The sequence below is a fragment of the Suncus etruscus genome, chromosome 11 (genome assembly GCF_024139225.1).
Source record: "Suncus etruscus isolate mSunEtr1 chromosome 11, mSunEtr1.pri.cur, whole genome shotgun sequence".
NCBI classification, from domain to species: Eukaryota; Metazoa; Chordata; class Mammalia; order Eulipotyphla; family Soricidae; genus Suncus; species Suncus etruscus.
Genome location: NC_064858.1, coordinates 108,636,884 through 108,652,455, shown reverse-complemented (window position 1 = coordinate 108,652,455; position 15,572 = coordinate 108,636,884). Strand labels below are relative to the sequence as shown.

The following is a 15,572-nucleotide window of genomic DNA, read 5'->3' as shown; positions in this document are numbered from 1 at the left end:
TTTTTTTTTTTTTTTTTTTTTTGGTTTTTTGATTTTGGGCCACACCAGGCGTTGCTCAGGGGTTACTCCTGGCTGTCTGCTCAGAAATAGCTCCTGGCAGGCATGGGGGACCATATGGGACACCGGGATTCGAACCAACCACCTTTGGTCCTGGATCGGCTGCTTGCAAGGCAAACGCCACTGTGCTATCTCTCCGGGCCCAAATGTTTTGTTTTTTAATGCAGACAGAAGAATAGAGAAGGGCCTGGAGAGATAGCATGGAAGTAGGGTGTCTGCCTTGCATGCAGAAGGACAGTAATTTGAACCCCGGTATCCCATATGGTCCCCCGAGCCTGCCAGCAGTGATTTCTGAGCATAGAGCCAGGAGTGACCTCTGAGCATTGCCGGGTGTGACCCAAAAACCAAAAAAAAAAAAAAAGTAGAAAACGCTTCACAAACTCATCAGTCATATAAAAAAATTTCTAAGGCCAAAATGAAGAAACCCATCATTAAAAATGTATATATTGTCATGTATTTTACAACTATTCTGTATTAAATTTTTTTTCTTTTTTTGGCTTTTGGGCCACACACCTGCTGCCGCTCAGGGGTTATTCTTGACTGAACTCAAAAATTACTTGTGGCAGGCTTGGGGGGACCAATGGGATGCTGGGGATTGAACCCAGACTGGGTGTGTGCAAGGCAAACGCCCTAACTGCTTTGCTATATAGCTTTGGTTCCCCTATGACTTTTTCTTAAAAAAAGAAAAAAAGCAATGCAAAGCACACCTTACTATTAAGTATTAACTTTCAAGATCATGCATTTCAATAAACGAGCACAAGAAATATAAACAAAATCCAATTAAATGCTTGGATTTAATTTAAATATATAAATACTTTTCTCAATAATAGTTCTTTCTGTTTAGGGCCAAATTGGCAGTGCTCAAGTTTACTCCTGGAAACCTGGAGGGCCTCCCTCGAAAATGGGGCATTGGTGGTGGGAAATGTGCCCTAGTGAAGGGTGCTGGTCACTGTATGACTGAAACATAAACTTTGATTCAAGCAAAACATTTATTTACTTTTGGTTTTTGGGCCACACCCAGCAGTGCTCAGGGGTTATTTCTGGCTCTGCACTCAAAAAATCACTCCTGGCAGGCTCAGGGGACCTTAATGCCAAGGATCGAACCTGGGTCTGTCCCAGGTTGGCCATAGCTAAGGCAAATGCCCTACCGCTGTGCTATCACTCTGGTCCCTGTTTTTTTGAAAAAAATTATTTTATTAAAAAAATAAAGTTATGGGGCCAGAGTACTAGCACAGCAGGTAGAGTATTTGTCTTGCACACGGCTAACCTGTATTCGATTCTCAGCATCTCATAGGGTTCCCTGTGCCAGCCTGGAGTGATTCCAGAATGCCGAGGCAGATAACCCGTAAGTACCACTGGATGTGGCTCAAAAACAACAACAAGGGCCCGGAGAGATAGCACAGCGGCGTTTGCCTTGCAAGCAGCCGATCCAGGACCAAAGGTGGTTGGTTCGAATCCCGGTGTCCCATATGGCCCCCTGAGCCTGCCAGGAGCTATTTCTGAGCAGACAGCCAGAAGTAACCCCTGAGCACCGCCGGGTGTGGTCCAAAAACCAAAAAAAAAAAAAAAAACAACAACAAAATTAAAGCCAAAATAAATAAAGCCAAGACTGAAATGTAATACAAGTGACAAAAGCGTGCTAACCATTTCAATATCAGAGCTGTATCTCAGCTTTATAAGCTCAACAACTGCTAGTGTAGGTATTTATAGAATGTACTTTACCTCTGTGATTTCGGGAAATTCCTCTTCACTATCATTTAACCTCTGGCCTGTGTTTCCTGTTTCTTGAGGAATTGTAATAGGAATCTCCTTTTCAAGAGGTACACGAAGATGCAGTTCTACTGAATCATGAATTGTACATTCTTGTTCCTGTAGTCTCTGAAAAGCAGAACTTCCAGATAAATAAACCTTGTCTTTTTTTTTTTTCTTTCCTTCACACCTTTAATAGTGTTCTTACACTCTGATAATACAAACCTTTAATTTTTTTCCAGGCGGCACAATCAGATTCCATTTACACTAACAAAACTGAGATTAAAATCTTTTCAGTTTGCTTCTTATTACCATACAGTGATGTTAACAGATTCTGCTCGGGAGTGGAGTACAGAGGGAAAATAGGTGCACACTTGACTTACTCAACAAGAGCTTCTATCTAGGAGGATGGAGGATTCCATGTGTCTGTCCTGTCAGATAAACTTCTGGGCAGTGGTACCTTTAGTGGTATCGAAGCTACCAGTTTCTTTCTTTTTTTTTCTTCAGAGGTGGGGAGGGGAGGACCTAGATTTTTGAAGTACCTTCCCCCTAAAACAAAGTTCTGTCTTGAGCGAAAGTCCACTAAGAAAATACTTTGATCTGCCCTGGCCCACAAAGGATGCTTGGAATTGCACACGGCAGTGGGAAGCAAGGACACCGAAACAGGCAGGACATGGATGACTGAGCGTCCAACCCACTGGATGAGCTCTGTGAATGCACTAATGAAATGCGGTGCTACCATTTCCAAGAGAAACGGGAAGGGGGGAGGCAACTAAACGGGTGGGGACAGCATAGAATTTAAATAACTCTTTTAGCACGAGAGAGAGAGGAGAGAGAGAAGAGAGAGAGAGGAGAGAGAGAGAGAGAAGAGAGAGAGAGAGAGAGAGAGAGAGAGAGAGAGAGAGAGAGAGAGAGAAGAAACTTTGTGTCTTACATACAGATTGCTACTGGTTAGAGAGACCAAGAACATCTATCACTGATCATAGTTAACCTACCACACAATCTTACAAACTTAACAGATTTGATATCAAATCCAGATTACTTTTCAAAATGGTTTCAACTTGGATGACTTATCTAAACCTTATGCCAAGTCATCTTACCTGGTTTTGAAGCTGTAATGCCAGTGCTTTCTGCTCTTCAATCTGGCGCAATCTTTCCCGTGCTCGAGAATCATAAACACTAGTTCTAGAAAATGAACACAACACAAAGATCACAATCTTAGCATCAAGCACAATAAAGTATGCCGTTAATCCTCATATAGAAAGTCATATCTTCACACATGTTACATGTACATATATTAAGATAGACTGCAATAACATACTGAAATTATTCTACTATATTTAGATAGAAATTGATCTACTGTTGCAAAAATGATAAGTGACTGGATGTTTGTAAATGTGTAGTCTTTTTTAAGCATGACCTTAAGATTATGAACAAAGTAATGTTTCCTTTTCGTTTTGTTTTTTTTTGGGCCACACCCAGTGTTGCTCAGGGGTTACTCCTGGCTGTCTGCTCAGAAATAGCTCCTGGCAGGCACGGGGGACCATATGGGACACCGGGATTCGAACCAACCACCTTTGGTCCTGGATTGGCTGCTTGCAAGGCAAACGCTGCTGTGCTATCTCTCCGGGCCCATATGTTTCCTTTTAAAAAAAAAAAAAATGAGAGAATCAAAAGGAGAAAGTGTTACAAGATATTACTGAAGTGTTTTTTTTTTTTTTTTTTTTTGGTTTTTGGGCCACACCCAGCGGCGCTCAGGGGCTACTCTCCAGGCTATCTGCTCAGAAATAGCTCCTGGCAGGCACTGGGACCATGTGGGACACTGGGATTTGAACCAACCGAACCAACCACCTTAGGTCCTGGATCGGCTGCTTGCAAGGCAAACGCCGCTGTGCTATCTCTCCGGCCCCATTACTGAAGTTTTAATTCAAGTATTGAGACTTTTAAAAAATCATTAAGATTACAGTTTAAACAACTTAAAAGTGAGCATTTGAAAACTGGAGACTGAAACTTTTGGTGATTTTTCAAATTCTAGCAATAGGATTATTTCATTAGTTTCGATGCAAAAATAAAAAGTACTTTTTTTGGGCTGGAGTGATAGCACGCGGGTAGGGCGTTTGCCTTGCATGTGGCCAACCAGGGCTTGATCCTCCGGCATCCCATGTGGTACCCAAGCCTGCCAGAAGTAATTTCATAGTGCAGAGCCAGGAGTAAACTCTAAGCGCAGCTGGGAGTGGCCCCAAACAAACAAAAAAACCCCACCCAAACAAAATAACAAAAAAGCCAAACTCAAAATACTTTTCATACAATGATTTTGAAATAAAATTCTGTTTAGTTTCAACAACTGTTAGATTTAATAACTGTTAGATCTATTAACAAAAATGTTTCAATTCCAACCAAATTTTTTTTTGGGGAGGGGCCACACTCTTTTGACACTCAGGGGTTACTCCTGGCTATGGGCTCAGAAATCCATTCTGGCTTGGGGGGACCTTATGGGACGCCAGGGGATCGAACCATGGTCCGTCCTAGGCTAGCACTTGCAAGGCAGATGCCTTACCTTTAGCGGCACCACTACGCCCCTCCAACCAAATTTTAAACACTCCACAATTTACAAGTTAAAATGAAAATAAACTTAAGTTGTTAAGTTAAAATAGAGAGCTAGAAAGAGTACAGTTGGCAGGACATTTGTTTTACATACATCCAACCTGGGATCAAGACCCTGCAATTTAAGATCTGGTAGGAGTGAGATCTAACCAGAGGCCAGGAGTAAGCCTTGAGAACTGTGAAGTACGACCCCCCCAAAATAAACAAACAAAAAAGCTTAAAAAGGTAAACTTAAAAGACACAACTAAACTATACTTTTATAAAACTTGTTTTATAAAACAAACAAGAAACTTTCACTGACTATAAACAGGCAAAGTGGTCGATTCAACTAAATAAAATGTTACAAAGAAAAAAATAACACCAAAATAATTAACTTACAATTCTTTGATCCACAGCTCTGCCTGGAAAATCTCTTTGCTAAGGGTAGTAAGAAAAAGATAACAAATTAGGAGGTTTATGACAAAATGCAAGTACTCATTCTCAAATAAAGTGCAAGAACGTATTTTAAGGATGGAGTGAAAAGGTTACCTAAATTACAAAATCTTTTACTTAAACATTACTTGTATAAGATTAATAGTATGTAAGAAAGTATACTTCTTGTTTATGTACTTAGAAATTTATTCTTCAGAATGGTTTGGTTGAATTAAGAATTAAATCTTATGGGTTGAAGGTTAAGTTGTCTACCTAAATTACAATATATTCAAATAAATCATGGTACTAAAAATCATAGCAACTCTATCAAACAGCTAAACCAAAAACAAACAAACAAACAAACAACAAACTTAGAACAATAAAAGGGGCTGGAGCGATAACACAGCATAGCTATTTGCCTTAAACATGGCCACCTCAAAACAAAACACAGCCAACTCAGGGTTGATCCCCAGCTTCCCATATGGTCCCCCAAACCTGCCAGAGTAATTCCTGAGCACAGAGCCAAAAGCAACCCCTGAGCACTGCAGGGTGTGGCCCTCAAACAAACAGCTAATGAGTCACAGAAAAAAATGAACAACTCAATTCCATTTCAAAAACTAAAAGCTAATTCTCTTCTATGGTACTCTTGCTGACAACCCAAGTGAATAATGCAAAGGACTCCAATTCTTCTAAAACTTCATCTCCCTGCCAAACCCTAATGAAGGGATCTCTTACAGAAAACAAGTAGAAAAAGAGTAAAGCACATTTCCAAAGAAAGTTTTCAGGTACATAGAAGAATGAAATAGAACTTAAGGAAAGTAAGACCTGGAGTTGTTTCTTTAGTTGTTTTATTTTTTTCTTCTTTGTGGATTTTTGGGCCACACCCAGCGGTGCTCAGAGGTTATTCCTGGCTCTGTGCTCAGAAATCACTTCTGGCTCGCTTGGGGGACCATAAGGGATGCTGGGGATGGAACCTTGATCGGCTGTGAGTAAGGCAAATGCCCTACCCGCTGTCTAGCCCCTAGAGTAGTTTCTGATTAGCTCTGTGACCCTCAGCAAGCCACATCATTTAGTTTCTGGATTTTTAAAATATGGTGATTAGAGTGGTTCTTGAATTTCTACAATCTGTCACAGAAAAGGCAAGATCAAGTACCCAGAGGGTATTCTTTGTTCCTCAGTCAACTATTTGAATATTAATTTCCCAATCACACTTAGGCTGGGATTTAGCAATAAAAATTTTACTGCCATCTTTTTGTTAATAAATGGGAGAAAATACAAGGAGATAGCCTATCCCTTTCACATGATTGGTCTGACGACAATAGAACATAAGAATATATTTATTGCAATACAACAATAATAAAAAAAAAAAAAAAAGAGAAAGGGCCAGAAAAAGCATAGGTGGGTGCTTGTTTTGCACTCAGCTGACTCTGAACTGATCCTCTGTACCTCATGGCTCCCCAAATACTGCCAGGAGTAATCCCTGTGCACAGCCAGGGATTAAGAAAAACGTGACCCAAAATCAAAAAATACAAAGAGATAATAAGAGCCATCCAGAATCTCACAGTACAAGATTATGCTATTCAAACTAACCTGACTTTGTTTTGAGACTATAAACCTGAAGAGGGAATTTTTGTCTTTATTCATTTCTTTACCCAGAACTGTGCCTGCCTGATACATAGTATGGAATCAGTATTTATTTAAAAAAAAAAAAAAAAAAAAAACAACAACAATGTATGGGAAAGCACTTCTTTTTAATCTGCTGGCATAGGAAAGTAAAAAAGCAGGTGAAAAAAAATATTTTTCAAACTCATTAAGCTTATTGCTCATATGAAGCATAATAACTTCAACCAAGTTACTACCAACACCTACTTTGTGCTCTAAATGCAGGAAACTCTGCTTCTAGGTATTTCACATATTATAAGCTTATTAATAATAACTCAAGTATATATATTATAATTATACATCAATTAAACTTCAATGAGTGACAAGTGGAATAGTTATTAGTAATGAACAAAGTACAGAGATAAAGTACTAGAAGGATAGACTAATGCTACCTGGAGCAGTCAGATGTGTTTTGAGAAAAAAATAACAAGTCACTGGACTTTTATAATTTTACCTCAATTAAACTTTAATATGGAATTATTACTCACAATGTACAGAAAAGGAAACTGTGATATAGATAATGTAATTCTTCTTGGAAAAGCCATAACTGAAAAACTGTTTCTGAGGCTGGGGAGATAATTTAGCTGTAAGAAACACACACCTTACATATACAATAACCATAAGTTTGATCCCTGATGCCACATGGCCCCTAAGTACTACCAGGATAGCACTGGAGGCTCTCAGCATGGCTGTCTTAAAACATGCCATTATCACGATACCGCAACACTAATCTATCTTGTCTTGAAGTATTGTCATGAGTAGCCTCCATGCTCCCTGAGAGCTGCCTTGAAGGCCCCCCACCAAATAAAACCAAAACTATTATCTAGCTAGGGATACAGCTTAGTGGTAGAGCATATGTATCACATGTATGAGGCCTTGGGTTTAATTTTCCAGGTGTATTTCTGCACCATCAAAAAACCAACACCAGGGACCGGAGTGATAGCACAGTGGTAGGGCATTTGCTTTCCATGCTGCCAACCTGAGACAAACATGGGTTCAATACCCAGCATCCCGTATCCCCCAGCCTGCCAGGTGCAATTTCTGAGCACAGAGCCAGGAATAACCCGTGTCGACAGGTGTGAGCAAAGAAACCCCCCGAAACAACAACAACAACAACAACCACCACCACCACCAAACAGCAAAAACCTCCAATGGTTCTGTCTAGTTTTAAAAACTGTTCTTTTTACTACTTCAAATTACTATTTAATAGGCTTAAGTACTCAGATAAAGCAGAGAAAAGTACTTAAGGCACTTCTGGTGTTCTAGGAAATCCATTAATTTATTAAAGATTAAATTACTAATAAGTACCACCACATGTCAAGTAACATTATGAACAGAGTGACAAGTGTAGAAGTTATTAGTAATGAACACAATACAAGAATAAAGTACTAGAGGAAAAGACTAATGCTCTCTGGACAAGTCAGATGTGTTCTGAGAAAAATAACCATATTTTGAAGAGCAATATTAGAACTGAACTAGTGGGTTGGCAAGAAGAAAGGGGGATTTCAGAGAAATGAATCAGAATGTTTAATCAACAGCAGAGGCATGGAACAGCAGGTATTTTGGGAAATAATAGGTCTTCATTGCTGTGGGATATTAAGATTAAAAGTCAATCAACCAAGCCTTGGGGTGAATAGGCTCTAACTTTAATAAATAGCATTATTCAATTAGCCTTACCCAGTAGGCCATTTCTCCTTCCATGTCACTCTTCAATCATCACTAAGAGAAATCCTCCATAAACAAAAGACAGACTTAGTAAAGACCATTAAGGAACGGAGAGCATTCTACCTGAAATCCATTTCTTTCCCAAAAGAACATCTACTTTTACGTACTATAAGTAGAACACTTTTATAAGTGCTTGATCACTATCTCTAAGTTAATTTTCACTACAACTTGACAGTAATGCTATTTTATTAAGGAAACTGAGGCTCTGAGAACAATTATCCAACTTACATGAAGTCTAGAAATGGCAAACATAAACAAGGACTGACTATAAAAATAAAGACTTCAACTACTGTAAAGTCCCTCTAAGAAACTGTAATAGAGAATTTTCTTATGATCTAAAATTTAAATGTGTCAAGAAATAGGGAAACTTAAGGTAGAAAATAGTATCTTTTCATTTTTTCTTAACTAGAAGCTGGTATTATCACTACCAATTGAATTATCATAGTTGTATAAGGTAAAATATTTAAAAAAGGAGAGGATGCTAAGTAAGAACCCATTGGATCACAAAGAACACAGAATCTGATACCTCCTTTAGAATTTCATTCAGAAGGCCATATCTGTTTCTGTTATTAACCGGAACTCTGCTTATACGTTTCTCTTTTATTGATATCAATGTGAAGATCAAAACTAGGGCCTCATATATGTAAAACATGCTTTACTACTGAGTTACATATAGGGCCTAGATAATCATACTTGAAAAGAGTCTTGGGCCCGGAGAGATAGCACAGCGGCGTTTGCCTTGCAAGCAGCCGATCCAGGACCAAAGGTGGTTGGTTCGAATCCCGGTGTCCCATATGGTCCCCCGTGCCTGCCAGGAGCTATTTCTGAGCAGACAGCCAGGAGTAACCCCTGAGTGCAGCCGGGTGTGACCCAAAACCAAAAAAAAAAAAAAAAAAAAAAAAAAAAAGAAAAGAGTCTTAAAGATAATAAAGAGAATAGTACCAGGGAAAAGTTGACATGGGGAGGACAAAACAGGTTGAAAGGCACATCTTATTTAAGAAAGTTTGACACAAGATAAACAAATGAATTTTACATTTTAATATGGCTCCTTCTCTCACACCTGTGATGTCTCCTCCCAAATGTCACCATATTAGAGACTTGCCCTAGTTACCCAAGACAAATAATGTCACTCATCAGTGCTAGGGAAAGGAGGGGGTGGGCATTGGAATTAAGGGACCACTCCTAGAGATGCATCCTAGGGATGCAGTGCTACTCTACCCAGTGGTGCTGGGGGAACCAGAACCACCCCATCAATCCCCAGGGTTACACCTGGCAGTGCTGCAGGGGAGTGGGGATGGTACATGGGAGGGAATTCAGAGCTTTGTGCAATCAAGGGGATTGCACTTCACTCCTATGATCTATCTTTACAGTTGCATAGATGTTCACTGATTCATTATGTGCCTTCCATTCATGCCGTTCCATCATAACAATTGGCACTTGAAAATAAGTTCCTTGAGACAGGGATGTTACTTTTGTTCACTGTTGTTACTGTCAATACCTGTACAAGTCCCTCGCACAACACAACAATGACTTAAATACTTGTTAAAGAATGTGGTGATATTAAGTTAATAGTGGAAAAAAGTACTTTGTATACCATAATTTTAAGTTTATGCTTGATTTCATGTCTTATGAGCCATCCCAGAGAAAGCTCAATGAATATGAACAGATAAGCATTTTAGAAAAATCACTCCAGCTGCAGAATGGTAAACAAACAAAAGAACTAAGCAAAAGAATGATTATAGAACAGAGAGAAGATGGAATAAGGAAAAAATGAGAAGTCAGAGGAAATATGCCAAGTTATTGCAATAAATCAAACAATGTGAGAGTTCTAAACTGAGGCAGCTTTAGTTTTATCTCTCTTAGTAAAGAAACCAATTAAAGAGAGGGAAAAGAAAGTTACCTGGAAGTTGGAGTCTGGGATTCTTTAACTTTGAGTAAAATCACAGAGTCTGATCCTAAACAACCATAAGAGTATTAGATTATTAATAAAATTCCACACCATAGTACATTCCACTATAATCTATTTTCGTAACAGTCGCATAGCAAGCATAAGCATAAAGATAAGATAAAAGAGAAAGAGATACGTTTACTTTCACTGAGTCAGAAGTAGGGATAGGAAAGAATCTACCTCACAAATAAGACATTCCTACTCTAAAAAGGATTCACATGCCCTTTGGCAACTAACTTTGGCTGTGCTTGCTACTACAACTTCCTCTATCTGTTCTTGGGGAATAAAAACATGTAAAGATTTCTCAGAAATTCATGAACTACTGTGAGACTAAGAAGAAAAACAGAAGGATAGAGGAGAAGAAAGAAAAGAAGAATTTGGAAGGGAAAGCAAAAGAGAAAGGAGCAAGAGATTCGAAATGACACAGAAAAGTAAATTAATAGCTTAATGTATTTTATTTGTTCCCATTTAGTTTTAAATGAGTATTTATCACAAAATATTTTTGAGTTCACAGGATTTTTTCTTTAGTTTTCAGATAATAGCATAAAATTTAATATGACTTTACGAAAATATAGCTATAGATTACCAATTTTAATCTCAAGTAATGATATTAGAAAGTGAACACTAATTTAAAAACAAATTACCCAAAGGAGAGGAGAGACTTAAGAGTCTTTATTATAATCTGACATATCAAAAATATCCCTCATGTCATATCACTTACCCAAAAAAATGCTTCTTTTTATTGAGAAAATATTTATTACTTTAGACACTGTGACACTATGGTTACAAAATTGTTCATGACTGAGTTTCAATCATACAATACGTATCACTTTTGACTAGTGAACATTTCCTAACACCAACGCCCCCAATTTTCCTCCCATCCCCCCTCCTGCCTGTCTCTGGGCACATTTTACTTCTCTCAATCTTTCTCTCTTCCTTTTTCCCTTTTCAGATACTGTGATTTGCACTATTGTTAATGAAGGGGTTCCAGACATATCACTTTTAAGTACCTTTCAGTACTCAGTTCTTGTCCAGTGATCAGTTTTATCCCTGTCACAGTGGACCCTTAGATACCCTAACTGCACTCTTCCACTATTTGTGGCAAGATTTCTACCATGGACTGATCTTTCTGGCCCTCATCTCTATTGTCTGTGGCTATTATTAACATATTGTCTTTTCTTTTTCTTCTATTCCACAAATGAGTTTTGATTATTCATTCTCTCTCTTTTTCTCCCATTTCATTTAGCATAATACTCCATAGCCATCCAAGTTTAAGCAAATTTCATGACTTCATTTTTCCTAACATATTAGGAAAAGTATTTTATTGTGTAAATGTTCCTGGGCACTTGTTTCCAGATTTGGCAATCAAAAATAGTGTTGTGATGAAAACAGGAATGCAGAGGGCCTTTCTGCATTGTTTTTGTATTCCTAGGGTATATCCCTAAGAGAGGTAAAAGTCAATTTCTAGTTTTTTGAGGAATATTCATATTGTTTTCCAAAAAAGGCTGGTCAGTCTACATTTTCACTAGTAGTGAATCAGAGTCCCCTTTTTCCTCCCTTCCACACCAGCACTGGTTGTTGTTTCCTCCCTCCCTCCCTCCCTCCCTCCCTCCCTCCCTCCCTTCCTTCCTTCCTTCTTCCCTCCCTCTATCCTTCCTTCCTTTTTTTTTGTGATATATGCCAGTCTCTGTGTGTGAGATGATTTGCATCTCCCTGATGACTAGTGATGTGGAACATTTTTTCATGTGCCCATTGGTATTTCTTCAAAGAAACGCCTATTTCTTCTCCCCATTTTTGAATGGTATTAGGTGCAGAATGTTTAATAGATCCTGTAAATACATGCTTTTTAGCAGATAATTTTTGCTAGTATATTTTTAATAAATTTAATTGACTCACCATGATAAACTATAAAGTTGTGGATGTCTATCCCTCCACCAGTGCACATTTCCCTCCCTCTCTCCACCTCCCTGCTGCCCTATGGCAGGTATTTTTCTTCTCTCTCTCGCTCTTTCTCCAGAGTTTTTAATAGCAAGCGGTTCCTACTGATGCTTATCCCAGGTTGAACAGTATGGTGGTTGGGATCAGTGGGTCTGGGGGGCACCCCATGGTGCTTAAGATGCTGCTAGGGTGACATCTGGTAGTGCTGCAAGGCACAGGGCATGTGATGCCAGGGCAGAATTCAGAATATGCCATATACATGTTAACTGGACAAGTGGTCTACCACTTGAGCTGTCTCCTGGTCCTCAGAACAACTGTGTTGTTTTTGGTTTGGGGGCCACACCTGACTATGCTCAAGAGCAGACAGAAGTCCTCAAACTTTTTAAACAGGGGGCCAGTTCACTGTCCCTCAGATCGTTGGAGAGCCGGACAATAGTAAAAACAAAAACTATGAACAAATTCCTACAAACACTGCATATATCTTATTTTGAAGTGAAGAAACAAAACGGAACAAATACCATATGTGGCCCATGGGCCGTAGTTTGAGGACCACTGCTCGAGCTTATTCCTGGTTCAGATGCTCAGGGAACCATATGAGGTCTTCGGATTGAGTAGAGTAAGCTGTGTGTAGGGCAAGCATCTGGAATCTGTTTCCTAGACAAACATCCCCTGGAAAGGGTGAGAGAGTTCTCATGCAGTATTTACTGTTTCAGAGGGAGTTTCCCCTTGTTATCAGCGGAGTTGCTGCATTCCTCCAGCTGAGTGGTTCTTAGATGAGGTTTCATGATTTATTTAAATAAAAAGCAGGTGGTTTGATAAAGTATGGATATTTGGGGAGAATTCGGGGTTAGAATTAACTGAATTCAGCAAACCACTTGATGGCAGTAAATTCCCTTTAACCACAGTGAGATGGGAACTGCTATGTAGGTTTCTGCATTTCTTTTCCTTCTTAGAATTCTTTCCCCTGATTTTTTTTTAATATTTAATATTTAAACACTGTTTCTCTCAAATTAAAAAAAAAAAAAAAAGGTCATGGCTTCCTCCTCAACCCAGACTGGATAATACATACAGGTGAGTGAGCATTTTGGATCTTTTCTTTAAAAGTTAAGCTTGAGAGTTAAATGGTAAAAAGTGTGAAAGAGAATCTTGTTCACACACTGACCTATGGTTTCACAGTCTCGTCTGAACAGTGGGGAGAAGTAAGACACTGGGCTATCTTCCCTGCACCACTCTCCAAAGTGTCACAGTAAGGTATGGGAACAGATTGCTTTAGTAGCTACCTGTCTGTCACCAGAACTTTCATCACAGTGCCAGCTTTATCTTTCATTTGCTTATAGAGAGGTTCCTCAGACCACAAGACAGTAATAATGAGCGATCAGATAAGGCATCATCATCTTTTTATAAATACTGTGGTTATAAAATGGTTCATAATTGGGTTTCAAATGTACACCATCCTTCACCAGTGTGACTTTCCTGCCATCAATGTTCCCCATTTCCCTCCTCCCCCACCTTCTGCCTGTCACCAAGACAGGCATTCTATTTCTATCATTGTCATGTTAGTGGTCAGTGCAGTTATTTCTAACTGTACTCACCACTCTGTGGTAAGCTTCATCATAATCTGATCCTTCCAGCTCTCATCTCCATTGTCTCTGGATATTATTGCCATATTGTTTTGTATTTTTCTCACATACCATAGATGAGTGAGGTTATTCTGTGTGTCTCCCTCTGACTCATTGCAGTCAGCATAATAGTCTCCATGTCCATCCATGTATAGGAAAAATGTCATTGCCCTTAATTTTTCAAACAGCAGCATAGTATTCCACTGTGTAGATATACCAATTTCTTTAGCTGATCATCTGTTGTCAGCACCGGTTTCTGGCTATTGTAAATAGCACTGCAATGAACATAGGAGTACAGACGGCATTTTTATATTGTTTTTGTGTTCCTATCCCTAGGAGTGGTATTACTGGATTACATGGGAGCTAAACTTCCAGTTTTTTGAGGCATATCCATATTCTTTTCCAGAAAGGTTGGACTAGACAACATTACCACCAGCAGTGAATAAGAGTTCCTTTCTCCCTGCATCCATGCCAGCATTGGTTGTTCTTATTCTTTGTGATGTGTGCCAGTCTCTGTGGCGTAAGATGGAACCTCACTGTTATTTTGATTTGCATCTCCCTGATAGTGATATGAAACGTTTTTTTTTTTTCATGTGCCTTTTGGCCATCTGTATTTCTTGTTTGAGAAAATGCCTTCATTCTTCTCATTTTTTGATAGGGTTAGAAGTTTTCTTTTCTTGTTCAGTTCTGTCAGTACCTTGTATATCTAAGATATTAGTCCCTTATCTGATGGGTATTGGGTAAATACTTTCTACCATTCCATGGGTGACCTTTGTATCCTACTCACTGTTTGCTTTGAAGGGCAGAAGCATCTCAGTTTAATGTAGCAACATTTGTTTATCTCTGCTTCCACTTGTTTGGTCCTTGAAATTACTTTTAATTTCAATGTCATGTTTTGCCTACATTTTCTTCTACATACCTTATAGGTTGGGGCCTGATATCAAGGTCTTTAATTCTTTTTGTTTGTTTTTGAGTCACACCCTGCAGAGCTCAAGGGTTACTCCTGGCAGGCACGAGGGACCATATGGGATGACAGGGTTCCAACCACTGTCCGTCCTGGGTCGGCTGCGGGCAAGACAAATACCCTACTGCTGTGCTATCTCTCTGGTCCTAAATTCTTTAATTCATTTTGTTTTGACTCTTATACATGGTATTAGAAGTCTGAATTCACCTTTTTTTTTGCATGTGGTTGACTGGTTGTCCTAACACCATTTGTTAAAGAGGATTTTCTTGCTCCATTTATCAAAGATTATGTATGTGCTTGTCTAGGAGTCATTCTCTGAATACTCAAGTCTATTTCATTGATCTGTCTTTATTCCAATACAATGCTGTTTTAATGACTATTGCTTTGCAGCACAATTTAAAGTTGAGGAAAGTGATGCCACCTCTCTTCTTTTTCCTAAGTATTTCTTTAGCTATTCATGGCCATCTAATTGTTCCAAATGAATTTCAGGAGTGTCCGATCCACTTCTTCAAAGAATACCATGGCATCCTTAGGGGATTACATTAAATTTGTACAATGCTTGGGGAATATCGCCATTTTACGATGTTAATCAATTGAACAGGGTATGTGTCACCATTTCCTTTTCTCTTTTATTTCTTGAAGCAGTGTTTTATAGTTTTCTCTATAGTTTTCCTTCACCTCTTCAGTTGACTACAGGTATTTGAGTTTCTGTGGTCTTACTGTGAATGGGATTGTCTTTTTGATATTGCTTCTCTATCATTATTCATGTATTAAAAGGCCATTGATTACTGTGTGATTTTGTTAGCCTACCACTTTGTTATATGAATCTAGTTTCTAGAAGCTTTTTGGTAATCTTTAGGGTTTTCTAATATAGTACCATGTCATTTGCAAACAG

The 15,572-nt window shown here is 38.9% G+C and overlaps 1 protein-coding gene across 1 annotated transcript in view; it reads right to left on the bottom strand.

Moving 5' to 3' along the window:
• SENP1 (SUMO specific peptidase 1) overlaps positions 1 to 15,572 on the bottom strand; it is a 70,255-nt gene that overhangs the window by 21,612 nt on the left and 33,071 nt on the right. Inside the window, 4 exon segments of the mRNA XM_049783050.1 lie at positions 1,780 to 1,935; positions 2,907 to 2,991; positions 4,789 to 4,827; positions 10,109 to 10,163. Of these exon segments, the coding sequence (XP_049639007.1) occupies positions 1,780 to 1,935; positions 2,907 to 2,991; positions 4,789 to 4,827; positions 10,109 to 10,163 (335 nt within the window).